The sequence below is a fragment of the Mirounga angustirostris genome, unplaced genomic scaffold (assembly GCF_029215605.1).
Source record: "Mirounga angustirostris isolate CCGP_5_RB_7025 unplaced genomic scaffold, mMirAng1.0.hap1 SCAF_10, whole genome shotgun sequence".
NCBI lineage: Eukaryota > Metazoa > Chordata > Mammalia > Carnivora > Phocidae > Mirounga > Mirounga angustirostris.
In genome coordinates, this window is record NW_026991718.1 from 102,604,764 (window position 1) to 102,626,158 (window position 21,395).

Genomic DNA, 21,395 nt, shown 5'->3' on the forward strand with positions numbered 1-21,395 from the left:
CCACCGGAGGACACTTTACTAGCTGTCCCAGGGTCTGCCCAAGCAGTCACCACTCTGCTCTAGATGGTCACCGTGCCAAGCAGAGACACTGGGAAAAGGCTCACCAGGGAAGCATTTTAAGGGGAACATAAAAATCAAAGCGGTGCTGTAGCTTCACAAGCCTCGATTCATTCTGGCATTGTTACAAAAGGGCCTTCTAGGCTCCTCCTACTGGGACACATCCCAAACACCCAGTCTGCCACATCAAGGCTGGAGGTCGTCCTAATTCACCATTCCACCTTCTCCCTGTGACAACAGGAATGGATGGGCTGGTATTAATCCTCCCAGGCACCCACAGTGGTTTGGGAAAGAGCCTTCTGCATGCTTCTCACCAGCTGAGCCTGTTAAGGAGGAAGAGAAAAGGCCTTATGAGCCACTGGGCTTAGAAAAATTCCCAGTCAATCCATCACCTGCCTCCGATCCTGAGAAGGGTCTGCAGTGCAACGCACAGTTCCCGGGGCAGGTGGAGAGAGGGATGTGAGGCAGCAAGTGGAAGTAAGAGCTGTGTGTCTGTGTCCCCACGTCAGAGAGAGAGAGAGAGAGAGAGAGTGTGTGTGTGTGTGTGTGTGTGTGTATCTAAGCGCGGAGACAGGACCAGTAATAGAAGAGCCGGTGAGAGGGCGTGGGAGACTGGGAACTTATTTATAAAATCTCTTCTGCCCTAAAGCAAGTCAAACTCCCTGCTGAGGAGTTGCTTTTTCTTCCTCCCTTTTGAGTCTTGTGTGCTGAACTGACCTCTCCCCGGCAGAGGTCAGCGCTCTGCTCACCCCGCACACACTCGGCCTTCTGGGGCTTGATCGCCTCAGAAGCCTGAAGACGAGAGAATCCTCAGCTCTAATTTCTGAGAGAAAAGCTGTAGTAAATCTCGTGAGGAAGCTGGTCTGCATGTGTGTTTTAAAGAAATATATTTACGTGATGATCTTTTGGGAACTGTGGAGAAAACAAAAGGCCAACAAGAACACTGTACATCACTGGAGTCCCCTCCCACAGCCTACTTCACCCACTAAAATAAATCAGGCTGGGTAATGAATGAGGTTTTAAGAAATGTAACCGAACTTAAAATACAAGGTCAGCATCTCATCCTAGGTAATCCTTTGGAGGATGAGAAATTCTCCTGATTTTCCCACAGGGTTATTTCAGATGTGCTTTCTGAGCCAAACTATTTTAAAAGCGTTCATTCTTCCACTGCCCTGCCAAATGTGAACTTGAGATTCACACGCACTTTTCGAGAGCTTATTAGTGATATTAATGATCATGGATCAAAGGCAAACCCTAGACAATTATTTAGGTGCTTTAAAAACTCGTCTTCTGTATGAGGGCAACAATTTCTCAGTGTTGGCAAAGACGAAGCTGCTCTGATGTGCTGGGTCTAAAGCAGCATTACTGACATAGAGGGCCTGAGGGGGAAAACAAAACATATCTCTGTGGGTGATTAAAATGTACGCCTATTGACACCTTGTCACCAAAGCGTTTCTCATTCATTTAAAAGTAGGCACACTCCTGACTTACACGCCCCCTTTATAAAGGACACTCAGCTCTGAGCACACCCTGCCTCTTTTAACATCCACTATTTAAACACACACACCACCCCCCTACATTTTAAAACAATTTTTAACTATGGCTTCTCATTAGAATCAGTGTTTGAAGTGTTTTTAAAACTGCTGATACCCAGGCCAAATTTCAAGGATTCTGATTTAACTAGAAACTACTAAGGTAATTCCAAAGTGTGGCCAGTGGGAAGAACCTGTTTTTTAAATGGATACAAAAATTACCACATGGGAGTGGTATGTTTACCTTCGGTGTGGCACTTAAAATAGGAGAGAGAATTTTATTTGACAAAGGAAGAAACTGAGGCCCGGGAGGTTAAGAGACTTGTCCCAAAACACACAAACCAATTAGTGGCAAAGCGGCAGCCTGAACCCAGGGTTTGCAGCCTGGAGCACCATGCCATCTCCAGGCTCTGGATCCCCAGCCCAGACCCCAGGCCCAGGGCAGGTCAGCCTCCCCGTGGGCCAGGCCAGCCAGCCTGCTGGCAGGGGCAAACCACAAAGAAAGGCGCTTTGCTTCATCGACTGCAGTGGTTCTCAGCATTTCACGCACAGCTTTTCAAATGTATTATCCCAACCTCATATTGAAATGCCTCTGAAAGGTTATGTACAGATCCAAGGGGAGATACATATACAAGCAATAAGAGGGGCCTGAGATCCCGTCATAACAGGCAGTGTAGACAAAGAGTTGGCCCAGGACTTTATTCAGTGGTGAACAAGGACTAGATCCACTTAGAAAATGGAAATGAATCCACTTGGGAAATGTCAAGATTTTTCTGGAAAGGAGTCAAGGTTGCATACTTTAACTTCTCACAAGAGGGATTTCTCTTAGCTCACAACTGGAAGAAATGGGAACATATCTGCATTGTAAAGACCACCCCAGAATCTTACGGGCCAATTTAATCATAACACCCCACACAGGGTTCTCCAGACCTAAATGTTCAGAAGCAGAGCTCCTTGGGATTATTTTAACATAGTGCTCAAAACCTCAGAGTTGCTTCAAGAAGGAAAAAATCTCTAAGAGAATATAATTTTAAATCGCAGGTTCAGAAAAGGGCATTTTGGATGTATATTCCTTGGGGCTAACTCACTTGTTTTGGAGAAAAGTGATACACACTCATTTAATTTTTTTAAACAGTTTTACTTTTTATTTACAAAGCAGGTTCGTTTCCTCTACATACTACTTTGACCCATGTACTTTCAGACACGTTCAACTATTCAAGCAGTTTAAACAAAACAAAAGACAGGATAACTGTGATAGGGAAAAAAGAACTCTCCTGGTGATGACTGCAGCGTCTGGCTTCCTAACTTGACTAATGAAACTTATTCTGGGGTTCTGTCAAATCCACATCTATGGTCACCTGATCAGATGCTTTGGGGACATACGTATGGTTTTATTGATTCTTGTTTAATTTAAGAATCAAGATTTTTGATAAGTAATTCTAACGGCAATTATAAAGTAACACATGGTAATATTATGCTGCACAATAAAACTTACTTGAATGTGATTAAAGTCCAGTATTGAGTAGTTCTCCACAATTAAAGGTAATAATTTCATCCACTCAAGTCCCCTCTGTTAAGCACACACATTGACATATATTTGTTCCTTGTCTTGTTAAATAAATACAGAAACCAAATTAGAAGGAGTTCTGCAGATTTCTGAGAATTTAACTATATCATTAAATTGCAATACCAATGATCTACATAGTTAGACTGCTGTCCTGAGTAATTATCTGCATTAGCTTCATTTTATAATGCTTAATTTACTTAAGGAAGATTTTAAACTACTTAACAGAAATCAGCGTAATTTTGATTTTTCACTTGCTCCACCGTGTTTCAATTCATTAGTGTTTCAATAACAAGGAATGAACTCTATCATCTTATCAAATCTTAACAAAATGAGCATGGAAATTTCCTCATAAGAGAAAAGAAGAAATTGAAATGATTTCCATATTCAAGTCATGGAACTCTGAAGAGAGGATTTTGACTCTTAGGAGAGGCATCTGTTACCTCAAAAGGAAGGCCACTCACTAAAATTCTGTGGAAATAGGACAGTGGGGCCTGCCAAGGCATTCAAGGAAACTGGGAATGGCAGCACTGTGATCCCAGGCCGACTCTTGGGCATAGAGGTTTCCTTCCCTTAGGTGCTTTGCCCTTACCAAGCTCTTGCTAAAATCAAAGGCCGTGCGATGCAAAACAATTCATGCTAAAATCCAAACATGACACCAGAAGCAAACAATTAACTGGGATCCCACTGTTATCCCTAAGACATATCTTGAGATAAGAAATAAGCTATATTTTCCATAAATCAAACTACAGAGGTTTTAATGATTCTTGCTTTTTATAAAATGAAGTACATTTTCTTACTTCTTTAACATAAATAAACAAAAGAGCTATAGCACTCACTCCTCTCTCCCCAAATGGTTGCTCCTTTGCATTTAACAATTTACATGCATATCTGGACAACAGTTAACCTCCAGTGGCAAAGAAAAAAAAAAGTGTAAGAAAAATCACATTGACTATTCTCAGAGATTTGTTTATAGACATTAAACAACAACAACAAAAACACAACACTCAACATCAATCTATTAAAAAGTCATCTGAAAGCACATGGATGTGACTTAAAAGCCATGACACTGAGATAGCTAGGGAGTTCAAAGTTGTAACATTAACAGAATCAGATCCATATTTCTCCCAAGCATCAGAATTACAGGGACTTGAATATAAATTGAGTTTGGGTTATTAAGTGGTTGAAGAATTTGTTCTTTTTGTCTAAGAATATTGACAGGCTCTCAGATTTTCAGATGCGGAATTAATAAGATTATTAAGAACGTCAACACACATACCACTCCCAGTCGTGGAGAACTCTGCATTTCCTAGCTAATAAGCAACAATAAAACCTGGCAGCCATTTTCCCCTTTGTACTTTCAAACATCCAAAGAATCACACAACCACTCAAGTAATAAGAGATCCGGGGGTGTTTCAGACATGTGGGAGAAAATGCTTAAAGGCAAAATTCCTCAGACACATGCCACAGTGCGGAAGCAGAGAGCTGTTCCCTCCGTTAATCCTGTCACAATCCCATGTACATGTGGGCTGTGAGAAAGACCCTGTCAACCTACAACCAAAGGTGCTATTTTCCCTTTGAGGTCACAGTAATTGTTATTTCCACAAATACACCAAACTCTAAAGCCAAGGCTGTTCTTGAGAGAAAATCATTAAATCACAAAGATTGGCTTTACCTGCTGTGCAGGCCCTGGTTAATAAATGAAATGAAAACTTTTCAACTTATAGCTTTTCTCTGGCACCTCTATTCCAAACATCTCCTTCTAGTGCTGGGTTAACAGCTAGTGTTCTGAAATGGTTGTCTTTTTTATTCGAGATTCCGTTCTAGGGAGCTTATTGTTTTTTTGGCCGATCACCTGGGTTATTCTTTGGGCCCCTTTCTGTTTAAACTGTTCCAAGAATTCTGTTGAAGAAGATTCAATGACACACTCTGCCCCTGACTTCGGTGAAGAGCACACCTAGAACAGTTGTCACTCCAAGAGAGGGGGCCCATAGTGGAGCATTTCCGTTCTGTGCAGTCTACCCCCAAATGGATGAATACAATCTGCTTGACTCTGGGTAGTATTCTGTTGGGCTCCCTCTTCTCCTACAGAATGCTTTGACTGGAATCAGCTAAGAGCAGGGAAAAACCTGCGGGAAGAGGAAAGGTCACTGGTGGGCAGGCCATGTTCCTGGTGGGGGTGGTGGGGGTGGTGAGGCTGGGACCACGAGAAGGGGACAAGTGTCCAGGCAGTGTGGGGAACATCAAAAGAATAGCATCTACGTTCATGGCCAAGGGTAGTGACCAACACTGAACTTCGTGACCCAAAATGGTGTCAGGGAGTACAGTTGCCTCTTAAGGAGTCCTACCCTTCAAGTGGGAAAGAAGTCAGAGGCAAGTATAGAATGAGCTAGAGAAACAAAACCACAATTAGTTTTGAGCATTCTGAACCACCTACACTGTGTCTGTTTCCATATTCTTTTATTTCATTGGGCTTTTTCTGGGTTATTTTTCTGCTAACTCCAACACTCTGGGAATATACTTGATTTTCCTTGTTACTAGGGAGGTGCTACTTCAAAGGACCACACAATGTTGAACAGAAAAAAAATGTATTTGATGGGTGGCCTTTGAATATGGTTTTTCCCCTATTTTAGAATGAAATTGGGTTAAGAAAATCTTTAGTAGGTGTCCATCCAAAATAAGTCATTGCAATGATTCACTCTGTGACATTTCAGCAAGCCCACTGGAGACATTAGTGGGTGATACTGCAAATGGAAGCCTCCTGTTTTGAAATTCAAACTGTTTGTGACGCCTTCCAACTGGGAAACTGGAAACTCTGGCCACTGAGTTCCCCTTGGGTTCTAATCCTTCCTGAACCTAACCAAAATCTTAGAGGTGGGGGCAAGGGCAGGGACAGGGACACGCCTGGGCTACAAGGGAGAGCAAGCCTCTCCCTCTACTGTCTTCCTCTAATGCTGAGCCAAATTACCCACCAACTTCTAGCACTTCTTAGGGTAACACTTTTGTGGGTGCTGTGGCCACCATGCTGTAGAGAAACCAGGAACAGAGCAGCTCAGACGCTGAACCCATGTGTTTTACAAGTCTGAGAGGGCACGAGGGGGTGCCTGTCCACATGTGGGCCTCAGGCAGATGAGCTGGAGGCCATGGGAGCCAGGCTGGAGGGAACAAACACTAGGGAGTCTCCAATTAGTCCAGTGGTTCTCAAACTTGAGCATGTTTCAGAATTGCCCAGAGTTTCTCATTCAGTAGATCTGGGGTGGGGCCCAAGGTCTGCATTTCTAACACATTTTCAGACAGTGATGCTGGGCCCAGAACCAGATGTTGAGGACCACTAGCCTGTTCCTTCACTTCTGCCCAACTCAGGCTGAGGAACAAGAGAAGAAATTGTACCCCTATATACAGCACTGTCTTCATGTGGCCCATTGTATGGTCTGCCCAGTGATGAGTCACAAAGGCACATGACTGGTTTCTTCATGCAGTTCGTTCAAGAATGGGGTCATCCTTGACAAGGTGAATGGCTCTGAAGACAGAAAAGTATGATGAGAAAGTAGCAATGTTGTTAGAAAAAGCACATAGCCTCTTGCAGATGAATGCGTTAAAAATTAACCCTCACACGGAGCTCTATTTTCTATACAAAATAATCATTCTAATTCCTTTAACATCAGGGCAGCTACACACACCCCTCTCTTTCTGCACCTTCAGCCATTATATACCCAACTACAAGTTTGCAGTCCCCGTTAGTAAGTTAGTGGCCTCTTCCGTACTTCTTTCTTTTCTTGGTTGGGCTGCCCCGGATTGCAGATAATCTTTCACTGTTTGTGGCTGAGCCGGTTTGCTGTGCCTGCCCTGGCTGATTTTTTGTAAGATGTCCGGAGGAGAGATTTTCCAAAACATGCAACTCTTCATTAGATGCCGTTTTTGCCAAACCTTGTTTCAAAAGTAACCCCGGATCTGACAGCTCTGAGGCTGGCAAAACCCTGACAGCTTTGCTTTTTTCCACTATTATTTCTCTTGGGACTAATCGATCACTTCCAAGAGAAACTCTCTTGTGGTGGTCAACGTCTGCTGCAGAGCCGCGGTTCCTGCGTTTCTGTTGTGTTCTGGCCCCTTGTGGACTTTGTTTTGGACCTGGTGATGCTGACTCACAGCTACAGACAGGGCTCCTGCCTAGAAGCCCTGTCTCTAACCACTCCCCGAAATGAGGTTTTTGCTGGCTGCTAGTGTCTTCTGGCTGGGTCTGATGAACATTTTCCAGCTTTTGAACAGGAAGCCCCCAGTGGCTCTCAGCTGCCTTTATGTAATCTTTTGCTTGTCCCGTGGACTCTGATGGGGGACTGGTTGAAGCCCAACTGTCACCCCCCTCCTCCTCGTTATCTCTGCCATCACTGGGTCACTAGAAGTTCCCACAATGTCCCTGCTGCTCCATGATTTGCTCACAACGCTGCTTTTTGTTTCAGTTCTTTTCGCACTAAAACAAAGAAAGATTTTGTTTTGTTTTGTAAAGCTGTAATGGCATGCTGCCCTCCAATTCCTATACCCCTTATCACGTTTCTTAGACCTCAAAAAGGAGGCACGTGCTACCTTTCCTTCTCCTTTACCTCCCTGGCAAATCTAGAACAATCCCTTAGTGTTATGTTTAAATTCAGACTGGATCAAGCAAGAGCCATCACATTTTCCAACACACGAGGATTAGTTATTAAGATACACGAGGACAGGCTTTGTTTCTTGATCACTGGGTTTGCAATGTAGTTATATTGGAGTTATGATGGATCTATTTTAACTAAGGCAGGGAGATGTTCATTTCAGATGTGGAGAGTCAATATTGCCTAAATGTGATATATTGTTTTTATTACTGCAGAAGTAAATCAGATACATCCAAAGCACAGGCTGTGTGTGCGCGCATGTGTGTGTGTATGAGCACGTGTGCACGCAAGGATGTGCTTATACGCACATACACACACCTTTTCTATAGCACACACAAAAGGCAATGCAAACTTCAGTCTGATTGTAAAATTCACTTTGAGGGGCAGGGCAGGAGCGGCATGGGGAGAATTGAGAGACTGGAGACTTTAACTTCAACACCGATTTGCAGGCTTGTGAATAACAAGAAATTTCTTAAACCACCAAACTCAAAACACTGAAGCTGAAATATTTACTTTGGCTAAGCTTTAGTCTGGAAACACACACACACATACACACACACACATGTTCTTATTGTTCCTAATCAGAGGCATGAGGATTATCATAATTATTAGAATCAGAACCTGCATTTTAGCAAAGGAATGTATTTTTTTAGATGGGTCTGTAGTCACTTGGAAAGCTGTATGAAACACACCACCAGACAGGTGCTTTTCATCTTCAAAGCGCTTGTAATTAATTACTCCTTGCAACACACCTGTGAAGCAAGGACTCGCTCCCCACTGTCCAGAATGCAAGAGACAGTCAGGAAGGCAGAAGGGCAAGCATGGGACTTAGGGCAAGGTCGGTGCCAGAGGGAGTTTTGTGATTACTTTCTATGAACTCCTGTTGAGTCCCAGACTTCATGTCACATATCCATACACACACACACACACACACACACACACTCAAAAAGAAGGAAAAGAAAACTTATCGGACCTACATTTCTTTCAGAGCATTTCTCTTGCGCCTTGCACTGGGAGGAAGTGAACTCTCCGCACACTCAGCAAAATAATCAGACGCTCCGTGGAGAGCTCCTTCCGTCTACTCCAAAAGATAACAAAGGTTCAACCAGAAATCTATTAGCTGAACATGAGAAAAAACAGTTCTGCTCTGAATGCCCCAGTGAACGGATTTTTGTGAAGACTAGATGAAACCACTTAGTGTTAAGCTATTTTAATTTTTTTAAATCTAGAACTTTTCAGTAAATGTCACTTTTTTTGGACTCCTACCCAACGCAGTTCATATGTTAATCTGCACCACAGACATACAAGACTGTAAGAGAAAGGATGTTGGTTCCAAACCATCTGGGAACTCTTGGCCAATATCTGCTAACTTTGTGGCCCCAAGTGTGTTGAAGCCCAGAATCACAGTGCCAGGCAGCAGCATGTGTGTGAGCTCTGATCTTCCAGAGAGACCTGGTGGCACCATGGTCTGTACCCTGATTAGCCTAAGAATTCCACACATTTTCTCTATTTACAAAAATACAGAACTTGGCCTTTGCAAAACTCAAGGCTACATAAGTGAGTTAAGCCTTTGAATACTGGTACTTTGAAAACTGAAGTTTGTGATTCTTGGCTACCAGAAAACTGGGAGTTTTTTCTTAAACTAACAGCACTACCACAGTTTTTACATAATTCAGAGATTATCTGTGTATCTATCATTATATGTTCCCAAGGAAGCATCATATAGAAGTACTTATAAAATGTCAAAAACTCCCAATCTTTGCCAACATTGACCTATTTCATAGTTTTGGAATCATTTCCTTTTTGTTAAGTAGATAATCCAGACAAGGTGTTAACTCTTCTCATTTCCTGGGACAGTAAGTGCCCTTCTCCACCAAATTCCACAGTAAAATGTTGAGGCCATAAGGAACAATTTTGGGAAATTATCAGTAGGTCCCTTGCTTTAGACTTACATTGGAATTTAACAATGGCAGTCCCAGAACGCCTGGTAGACAGCAGCCATCAGTATGATGCCTGGGTGCCCCACAGGCCAGTGCTCTGACCTTTGTGAAATCACTACCCTGCAGCCCCGAGTATGAGTCTTTAGCTCCCGCTAATCCCGCCTATGGTTTCAGACCTGGATCAATGTCACTCATAGTCATATCCAGTTATAACCTAAGTCAGTTTTAAGAGTTAGTGAACAGGATATTGTAGGTTTTATTGGATTATACTGCATTTTGATGCTTCTCCCTTTCTCCCCTTAAGACTTACTAGTCGACTAAATAGAGCTACAGTTTTAAAGTTAAATAAGAGAGAGAGAGAGATGGAGGGGAGGGGGAAGAAAGGGGGAGAGAGAGAGGGGGTACAGGGAGAGAGGGAGAAATGAGAGAGACAGATTTATGTGTGAAACACTTCTAAACATGCCCTATAAGTACAGTAGATTTTCCCCTTATGACCACACCCTGTAAGTGCTGTATTTTCAGAGCTGAACAATTAACATAAGGAGCATGAGTCAGGCTTTGAACAACTCTGTGGGAACCAGAAAGCCTTTTGCTATTAGGAATGATGTAAATTCCCCAAGGCTTGAAGAAGTCCACAATGGAAGGCAGACAGGGTCATAAATAACAACAATGGATACTGCGTAGCCCACATAAAGTATGATGCCGCGATAGTGACACTCGTCAAATCTTATGCTAGATCCAATCTCTGCCTTCATTTATTTATTTTTTAAATTCAGTTTAAAGAGCACTATGTATTTCCTATGGGAACTTCAAAAACTTCTTTAAGAAACATGACAATTGACTCTCGTCCCAAATTCCTCTGATCACAAACAATGGGGGAAAATGTCCTTGGAAGGAAAAGGACAACAGAAAATGTGATGGAGTGACATAAGGAAATGTCCAGTTCAGAAAGGGCAAAACCTGTGACTTCGGTTTTAAAAAAGAGAGAAAAAGAAAAGAAAATGGCAAGGCAGGGTCTCCTGCTTACAAATTAAAACCACATTTGGCAATTTGTTGAAGGAGGCATATTTACATTTGTATGAAGACTGGGTGGGCAGGGAAAAAAAAAAAAAAAAAAAAGCTTAGATTCCTTCTTCAGTCCTTGAACTGTCAGATCTCATTAGAAATCTCTCATTCTTATTTTTCTAGGGTCAAGTCATTCCCCTTTGTCACTAAATCGCAGCCTCCAGAGCCCCCCAAAGAAATATTCCAGAGGAAGCAGTGATCCTCTGGAACAGGGACTGGGAACAGGATTTCCCAGGGGAGTTGTCCCGATTACTAATGGCTTCTCACATCTGGCACCAAAATGTAATCTGTGGCTTATCCAGAGGCAAAACTCTAAGGTACAGACCATGGGTGTTCGGAAGTGCTTCTTGTGTTTACCTAAATGACACTACTCCTTTTTAGATTCTGCCTTGAATAATGACCCAGACATCTTCTGCAAAGAATACACACGAACTCAATATATTAAAAAAGGTTACCAGTTGGCCATCCAAAGTCCAGAATGCACACTCCACAGGGACTCAGTTATTTAAGAAAGAGGTTAACCAAGGGGCGCCTGGGTGGCTCAGTCAGTTAAGCATCTGACTCTTGATTTTGACTCAGGTCATGATCCCAGGGTCCTGGGACTGAGCCCCACATCAGGCTCGGTGCTCAGTGGGGAGTCTGCATGTGATTCTCTCTCTCCCTCTCCCTTGGCCCCTCCCCCTGCTTGCTCTCTAAAATAAATCTTTTTTTTTAAATCTCAAAATACCACTAAAAAAAAAAAAAGAAAAGGAATAGGTTAACCAAAGGGCTCTCTTTGGGCCTTCATCAGTGATTCTTCTTAACCTAGAGGCTAGCTCTGAGTCTAGCCAAGGAATAAAATCCTGCAAGTATCATCACCTGCCCTGTCCAATCCCCACCCATTTACTTTTTAATTTTTGGTAATGCTTTCATTTTTAGTTTTAAACTATCCAGCTGTAAAGAGTGTCTATGTACAGTTCCAGGACAAAACCAAAAAGAAGTAGGGCAGGGCCACAGGCCCCAAAGGGAATCTAATCCAGGGGGACACCTTCCTTGACAGATTGAGCAGCCCAGGAAAGCTCCCACAGCAAGGGATCAGGTCTTGTTGCAATCCCCAGGGATGCTGTGGAGTCTAGTGGATGAACCCTGAGGCTAAGGATGTGTGCCCTAGAACAAGTCCAAAAGGAAGGCTGAATGGGTGAGTGTTTAAGTATGAAGATCGGTGATGTTACCTCAGTGCTGTCTGGTCTGACTTGGGAAACACATTTTAAATTTGTGGATAGAAAAGACTGCAAAGAGAATCCCCACCAGAATTATCGAGGCAGCTAAGACACGCTTCCTGCCTCTAATCAGAGAATGGGCTGGATTTAAATATAGTTAGAAATACTGGCTGATGTTCAAGTTACAAAGGCAAATCGAAACTGTGGATAAATCAAGGTGTTCACTCCATGGTGACTTACTGAATACCAGTTTTGAGTAGAACACGGTTGGATTAATGAGGGATGGGAAGAGAAGTTGGCCTAAAAAGACATAAGAAACACCTGCTCTTGAGTTTATAACCTCCTCAAGGAGCCTGTAAAACACAGCTGAGGCTCCCACAGGCTATTGGGAAGACTGTCACCAAGGGAGCTTTTCAAAAAATATAGATTCCCAAGACCCATCCCTGGAAGTTCTGATTCACCAGATCTAGGGTGGGACTACGAGATCTATATTTAGGTTCCCAGGTGATTCAAGCACTGCTGATATACATGAAATAATACTTGACAGAACAGAGCAACAGATAAACAAATGTAAACCGGTCCACTGAGGCAGTGTTTGGCAAAGTATGGTCCAGTTACCTCAGGCATCAAAATTACCGGGGGAGCTTGTTAAAAAATGTTCCAGATTCTACCCCAGGATCTACTGCATTTGGATCTCCAGGGGGTAGAGTCAAAGCATATGCATTTTAAGCAATTTCCCCAGTGATTCTGATACCCAGCAGAGTTAATGAACTTCTGCCCACTCTAATGGAGCACGGACAGACTTGATAACTGAGCAGAGTCCGGCAGAATCATCCAATCAAGCAACACTGAACTCTGTACTGAACACTGTTTTTAGGCCTTTGTGGAAAAGGATGTGGACTCACAGAAAACATCCCTGCTCTCACGGAATCTCCATCCCATGGGGAAGACAAGAAACAAATAAACATGATGTGTCAGAAGGTTGTGATGTTATGAGGAGAAATAAACGTCCAAAGTGTCTGTTTTAGATATGTTGGTGGGGGGGAAGGCTGTAGTAGGTATGAAGATGAGCTTTACCCAGAGATCTGAGTGGAGGGTGAGCCATGTGAACATAGTGCATTTCAGACAGGGAGAAGCATGAACACCCAGGCTCTGTAGATGGTGTGTGCCTGGGGGGAGAAAAAACAGGACAGCAAACCAGGGGAGGGGTTTGGAGGGCAGGTAACAGGTGTGTGTGTATTGGTGGTGGTGAGGGGGGAAAATCACATATGGCTTTCATAAGGATGGCACATTTTATTCTAAGGACAATGATGTGCCTCTGGAAGGTTCTAAGGGGAAAAGTCACTTGGCATTTTAAAAGGATCACTCTGGGTGCCGTAGAGGGACAGATGGACATGGGGAGACCAGTAATGAGACTACTGCAATAGTCCACTCAGAGACGAGGGGTCTTCAGGATCTGGTGATGGTAAGAAATGGTTAGATTGGAAATACAATTTGAAGGGAGGCCCAGTGGAATGTTATCAATGGTTTGGATATAGTTGGTCAGAAGAAAAGTCAAGGATGACTCCAAGATTTGTGGTTTAAATAACTGGGTGAAGGAAGTTACTGGGGGAGGGACAGGCCTGGGGAAGTAGAACCAAGAAATCAACCTCAGATATGTAAACCTGAAGAGTCCTCCTGGGTATCTAAATGGAGATGTTGAGCAGGAAGTTAAGATACAGGTTCCAGGAAGAGAGAGGTCTGGGCTACGGACACAAAGCTGGGAAGTCCATGCAGATGGTATATAAAGTCATCAGTCAGGATAACTCCACTACAGGGTGAGTTTGGATGAGAAAAAAAGAAGTCAAGAAAAGGAGGAGGATTCAGAAAAGGAGATCATGAGGGAACAAAGTGTTTCACTGAAAGTGACAACCACGTCAAATGTGGCTGAGCAGTTAGGAGGGAGAACTGACCAGGGGAAGGCGACTTGACAAAGGCTCTTTTTGGTGAAGTGCTGGGACCCAAGCCTGTTTGGGATGGATGGGTTCAAGAGTGAAGTGGAGACATAGTAGAGACCAGGGGTCTCCAGCAGGAATGTAACATGTGCTGTACATGTAACTTTAAATTTTCTATATAGACCACTAAAAAAGTAAAGAAAACTGGCAAAATCAGATTTCAATAACATATATTATTTAGCCCAATATATAAAATGTTATCATTACAACATGTAATATAAAAATGTTGAGATATTTTATTTATTTATTTTTAAAGATTTTATTTATTTATTTGACAGAGAGAGAGAGAGAGAGAGAGATCACAAGTAGGCAGACAGGCAGGCAGAGGGAGAGGGAGAAGCAGGCTCCCTGTTGAGCACAGAGCCCAATGTGGGGCTCAATCCCAGGACCCTGGGATCATGACCTGAGCCGAAGGCAGATGCTTAACCATCTGAGCCACCCAGGCGTCCCGAGATATTTTATATTTTTATACCAAGTCTTTGAAATCTGGTATGTATATGACATTTACAGGACATCATTCCTGACTTGCCACATTTCAAATGCTCCATTTCCATGGCCAAACGTGGTCATGCAGGGCCAGTGCAGGGCCAGTCACTTTTGAAGGATTTTGCAGTAAGCGGGAGCACAGAAATGGAGTAGCTGGATTGGGAGTGGTTAATGGAGGGAGCATCAGTGATGATTCTGGGCATATTTGGAGGATGTGATCTGCTAGTGTGTGCCAAGTTTCACCTGGGTGTCAGGCACTGTTTCAGAAGCTCTGCAACTATTCGCCAATGTCACCCTCGGAAGAGCTTGGTGAACAGATAATATTGTTACTCCCACACTCCAGGGACCTCACTCGACTGGACAAACAGCATGGAAGGCAATACCACTACTCATCTGACAAACGGGGCTTCTGTCAGGAGAATCTTGCTTCAGCTTTCAAGCAGCAGGCTGTAGGCCCTGGGACATCAGTATTAGCCCAGGCTGAAACTGCCGAGGAAGGTCCTTGGGGCCATGAGACCAGACTGCAGGTCACTCAAAGAGCCCCGTGGGTGCACCCCGCCATCACAGCACGGCCCCCAGTGGGGTCCTCCCAGGGCCCTCCCAGCCACACTTAGAATGGATGACAGGAGCTATCCCACCATACTCTCGTTTCCAGGACTGCAGAACATCCTGCCTGATATGAGGCAATAAAGGGAGAAGGCAGGAAAAAAAGCTTTTCAATGCCATTAAAGTTTTTCTCACAGTAGGACTTACTGTAGTAATGTGGTGCTCTCAGGCTTTATCTTCTTTAGAGATCTATTCTATGGTTATGTACGTATTTCCTCTGATTGTTTTAGTCACTCCTAAATGAAAATAATTAATAACCCAACCAGAATATTTTAAAATTAGGTAACTCATAGTAAAATATTAGGACACATAGTTTTAGGTCACATTCAAAATATTACCGTGTCTGAATTCTTTGTGATCACATAACTCCCAAGTTGATCAAATCAGGTTGACGCTCCTGGGATGAGGGGGGGCGGGCAGAACGAAGCAGGAGATGGAAGCCAAGGTCTGGTAGTCCTTGGTTGCTTGTCCCGGAGCCCATCTCCCAACTCCCTGATTGGTGGGTTTCTCATCTGTCCTTCTGGACTGTTTGGAAAATTTAAATGCAGCGAGCTATATGAGGCACACTTTAGAAACTGGAAAGTGTTAAACACATTTTCTTGACACGATTGTGAAAGAAAACTTGGTGCCTACAGAAACCATAAAGGGTATGTGAGCAGGCAAGGCTGCCTTGCATTTGTAGAGAACTTATACTTTTCCCCACATCTCATAGGAGCCTTACTGAGTTATTTGGCAGGCAGGTATTGTCCCTATTTGACAGACAAGAACAATGAGACCCGAGAGATTAAGTGTGCTTTTAGCTAGGGGCAGAACTGAGTGGAGAAGGACTGGCCCTCTGTGCAGTGCTTGCCACTGTGCCCAGTGGGGCATCTGCCATCACAGTCAGAGATGCGACTTGTAGAAAGAGTACAGGATGCTGAGTTGGAAGTCCTTGGGTCTAGCCCCCACCCAGTCTCTTCCTTGCAGTGAGATCTAGACAAGCTACTTATCTTCCCTGAACATCAGTTTCCTCTTCTAGAAAAGAGGAATAAGAATATTTCTGTGGTGGACACTCATTCATTTCCTGGAAATAATACTCAGATTTTTGTCTCTAGTCCCCATCTAATGTCCATGCAATACAGAGGCCTTGTCTCCACACCAGATTCTAGAAGTAGGCCCGTGACCCCGTCCAGGCCAATCAGAGTACTGAATTCATGAGCCTCAAAGAAATGCACAAGTTGCAGGTGGCCTGGGAAGAGGCCTGCTCTCTGTTCCCATGGGCCTGGAGCTACCAGAGCCAACCACCACATACAGGCTTAAGAATGAAGCCAACACTGTGCAAGGCAGAGCCAGAAGAAACAGTCCTGATGATATTCTTTGTGCTTCTGATCAACAAGCCATACCTGAAGTCTGGACTTTACAGGCACATGGGCCAAAAACCTTCCTTTTTTGTTAAGCCATTTTGAGTTGGCCTTCCTGTCCCTTGAAAACTAAAAGGTTCAAGACTGATACAATCTCTTCTCAGGTTTGTTGCACTGAATAAGTTATTGTATGTGACAGTGCCCTACAAACAATAAAAGTCTTTTGCAAACAATAAAAGCAGAGTAAAAGTAATATATTATCAACTTATTAGGGCAGCAAATAATAGTATTTAAAGTATAAGCCTAGACCACTTTCGATTATTTGTAACTCTGTGATAAGGCAGACAGAGAAGTTATTCTTGAACTTTAGTGTGATGCCCAATGATTTTCAGGAGCATCAGCATTCTGAAATGTGACATGCTAGGGAATGTCGAGTCACTTACAGAAAAGCAGCCCCAGCACAGCACGAATTCTGACAACGACCACAATCTTAGACCATGATGCACTGTGACCATACAGAAGCCACATGTCTCAAAATGAGGAAGAGGTCTCGCTTTCCCAAATTTCACTTCTAATATTTTCTTAAATTATTTGGTAATTAATAAGTCATGGAAGTAAAAAGGGTAAAACAGGTGGGATGGAGTAGCAATGAACAATTAAAAAAATGTATAGGAACTACATATAAATATCTATATGTATATCTATATTTGTATCTATATATAGACTCAAAGGAACTGCAGGAAAAAGAGGTCAAATGAAAGGGAAAAGGGTATCTCACGAATTCCACTGTAAACTGAAGTCACTTCCTCTAAAGATGGTAAGGATGGAAGACATCTGTACTGAGATACCACAGACAAAGCATTTAATATAGGGACTAGCACCAAGTGAGTCCTCATGAGACGCCCAAGAGGAGGATGTGACCTTCCCCATTTCAGAGATGAGGAAACTGATGCCCTATGAGGCTAAGTCATCTGTCCAATTCCCACAGTGAGGGACAAACCTTTTGCTTCACTCTGTTTCTCTGGGCCAAGTCCCTCTTCCAAGGCCTCCTTTGCTCTGCTTCCTATGAAAGGACCAATCTCTAAGGGAAAGTACTTTGCTGCTGCCCCCTGGGTCAGTAGCAAACACTCTAGGTTTTTGTTTTTGTTGTTGCTGTTTTGTTTTTAATAAAAAGTTGAAGTTTTCTTTTATTCTCAATTGATGACTATGAAACTGTCTTATGCAGATCTAGGGAAGTACCAATAAATAGTTGCAAAGAATGTTAACCTGAAAATGAAATCAGTGAAAAAAATCAAGGAAGTTATTTTGCAGGAAGTACACATTTCACAGGGATTTTCCAGTTTACATTCACCTAACCCTTGAGAACCTAAAAATAAGTCCCACGCACTGCTAGGCCCCACTGTTGAATCGCCATATGAGCATGATGAAACTTGGAAGCTTTAAAGAATTTGCAGGTTTGGGACCTGTGCTTCTTAATGATGGGGGGTTCGCTGACCACTCTGAGGACTGAATGAAAGCTATTTAACTTTGACTAGAAAACTATTAAAAAAAAAAACACCACTTTTTTTTTTTTTTTTTTAAATTTCAGGGAATTCATGAATCACAGGTTAATAGTGCCCAGTTTAAAAGCAGAAGGGAAATATCTGTGAAAAATAGAGAGAAACTTAATGGGGACTACCTCAGGCGAGATACCCTACCTTTAGGGGTCTCCTTATTCTAAAATACCTTCTCCCACAGAATCTGTGGTTGAAAAATGCCAACACCTGCAGGAAGGTTGCTAGCCCTTCATTCAGGTTAGTGATTTTTTTCCCCCTAACATCTCCCGTGGTGTGTGGGCCTGGATGGGATGGGAGAGGAGCCAGGTGGGTAAAGGTGTAACCAGCTACGCAGGGGGTAGGGCCGGCCAGAAGAGGGCCCATGGTACCTCTGGACACCAGTGGGAACAAGGCAGAAGAGCCAGAGAGAAGACATCACAGATGACTGTCTTATTTCAAAATTCTGAGTGCTCAGAGCTGGCCCTCTGCCCAGGGATGCAGAAGGAATAGCTCTTCCCATTTCTCTTGAATGCAGACAGCAAGACCCCCTTTCCAAGACTCCCATCTCATGACAGTAACAGCTTCTGTGAACTAGTCTGGGAACCTCACCCCATTTATGACACGGTTTCCTTGGGAAAATGAGTACTGAATTCTAAATCATCTGCTTACTAAATGAACTTTCTAAACATAATCCACTTGCACGTCACTCTGTGCTATCACTGTGGGTGCTCAGATGAACATATGAGCTTTTACAAATGTGGGCCTGAGAAGTCTGTGGACTCCCAATTCCTATGTACCTCAGAGAAGAGACTGGGCCCTTTCTCCAAAGCCATATCTCATTGTGAGTCTATGGGCAGCTGCTGGAAATGAAAGACATTTTAACTGGTGGTCTCTACCCGTCCTCCTCCTCTGGATGTTGGTTAACAGAGCTCCCACTGAAGGTCACCGGTTTATGCTCTTACTGTATCCCCTCTTCACCACTGACTTGCTGGCTAAATGGGAGTTTATCACTTAACTTTTTTTTACCTCTCTTTTTATAGCTGCAAAATGAAGCTGGGCTGGCAAGTGGAGACAAAAAATGAGGGTGCTGAGCTTCTTGGGAAAATAGTATGTGCAGATGGGTATTCCCATTTCTAGCAGGCAGGGTAAAATATATAGCAATTTGCTAATCTGGTGTTAATGACATTTAAATTGACTCCTCTTCAGGGAAGAATGGAAACAGTAATGATAATATTGGATAAGTGCTTTTGAGTCTAGAAGACATTTTTATATTCACTATCTCACTTATCCTTAGTAATGGAAGGCTTGTATAATAAGCATCACTTTTACCTCTGCTTAACAAAACAGGGGACCAATACTCTGAAAAGCCAAATGACTTGTCCAAGGTCATCCAGAGAGGCAGTGGTCAAAGCCAGGTCTATTAATTTCAAGTTTGATCTCTTTTCTACTTGTTCTATTCCCTGCCCTGTTTTTCCTAACTGAATCTATCATCTAACTGGTCATCAAAGGAAGATTTTAAGTCTGCACTATGGAGAACAAGCACAAAGGATTACAGGGCCCAGAGACATCCTATTCTCACTTATTCTATCAAACTAGTCAAACTTTGATATGTCCTACTCCAGCTTATCCAGCCCATCTTATTCTAATTCAGCAAAGGGCAGGTTCCTTTTTATTTTTTTCTTAAAGATTTTATTCATTTGAGAGGAATAGCGAGAGAGAGCACTCGCAGGCGGGTGGGGTGGGGGGAGAAGTGGCGGGGGGGAGGGGGTGGAGAGAAGCAGGCTCTCTGCAGAGCAAGGAGCCAGATGCTGAGCTCGATCCCAGGACTTCAGGATCATGGCCTGAGCTGAAGGCAGATGCTCAACTGAGTGAGCCACCCAGGCGCCCAAAGGGCAGGTTCCTTAGGGGTGCTGGAGACAGGGGAACATGAACCATCTCATTCACAAATACTGCTGACTAATCATTGGGGAGAATTTTATTATTAGGAAAGGAGAATGAAACCTCAGGTTACTGTAACATATAAGTGAAGGGTAGTTAATCTTTTTTTAAATTAATTTATTTCCTTCAGAGAGAGAGAGAGAAAGAGTGCCAGCAGGGGGAGGAGCAGGAAGGGAGGAAAGAATCTGAGGCAGACTCTATGCGGAGCGCAGAGCCCAACGTTGGGGCTCAATCCCACGACCCCGAGATCACAACCTGAGCTGAATTAAGAGTTGGATGCTCAACCAACTGAGCTGCCCAGGCCCCCCAAGGACAGTTAATCTTCAACAAAATGATTTCACCTGAGAAAAAAATTTTATCTTCTTTGTCACAGCCTAGAAAAGCTATCCTAGACAGACCAAATCAACCTAGAATATCTCATCCCCACCACCAGCATTTTCACTAGGACACTGCACCTGCCAGCCCGTATAAGAGCAGGTGTGTGACAGCTACTGTCGTTTCCAATTCAACCCAAAGAAAACAGCCCACCTGTAGGCCCTGTTGAGGGTGGGCCCTAATCTGTTCCTCAACTACCTGGTGACCATGTTCTGACCCTTAACACTGGCCACAGGTGACTGGAAGAGGAGAGGGCAGTCAGCCTGGGGAGGCAGAAGGCAAGATGGTGGGCACTGGAGAAGTCCTGCTACTACAGGGCCAAGGAGAACCTGGTCCCCGGAGAAGCCTCCTGCTTGTGTGCACCCCAAAAGTGAAGCCCCATTAGTAGAGGCAGACTGAGCATGTTTATCCCTTAAACCTAAAAACCACAATTAATCACAACACTGATCAATATACAGAATAAAAACCTCACATTACAAACTAAAACAAATTCCACAAAAATATAAGAAAATATAAGTAAATATTTGTCCAACTATGAGAACTAAAACACCAAGATCATCAAAGGCAGAAATCATTACGGAAACCATAAAAATGAGGACATACACACCTACCACACAGCAATGTCATATAATTGAAAGGTAAACGATAAATTCACTAAAAGTTAACTTTCCTTACTATGTAAGAAGTTTTTAAACAGTCAGAGGAGTCCGTGAAATACAAAAATACCAATAGGAAAATGGACACAAACACACAATTCACAAATGAGTGGGTACTGGCTAAAATAAGTACATAGTGACCTCAGCTATCAAGTATCAAGTATGGAGGGGTACAGACTAGGTCATTAAGAGAGGCTGTCTTTAGGTTGGGAGTTGTAGATAATTTTTACTTTCTTTGTAAACAAAGAATTCTAGAGTTTCTGTACAATGAACATGGACAATTTTGGTAAGCAGTTATTAAGTAAAAAACTAAGTTCAGAACACTGTGGGAAATGTGAAATATGGAAACAACATCTTCCCTGTCAAGGAACTTTTCCTAGGGCTACAGGAATCTCTGGTTAATGGCTTCCAAGGAATTTACCACTAGCATTGTTTCGGAAATACAATAAGATGAGAAGAATGGAT

At 43.2% G+C, this 21,395-nt stretch overlaps 1 protein-coding gene across 1 annotated transcript in view; it reads right to left on the minus strand.

Moving 5' to 3' along the window:
* Positions 1–394: 394 nt before the first annotated feature.
* Positions 395–21,395, minus strand: part of SLX4IP (SLX4 interacting protein) — a 194,865-nt gene continuing 173,864 nt past the window's right edge. Inside the window, 3 exon segments of the mRNA XM_045885398.3 lie at positions 395–7,510; positions 7,513–7,621; positions 8,774–8,874. Coding sequence (XP_045741354.1) covers positions 6,899–7,510; positions 7,513–7,621; positions 8,774–8,874 — 822 coding nt within the window. The 3' untranslated portion in view covers positions 395–6,898.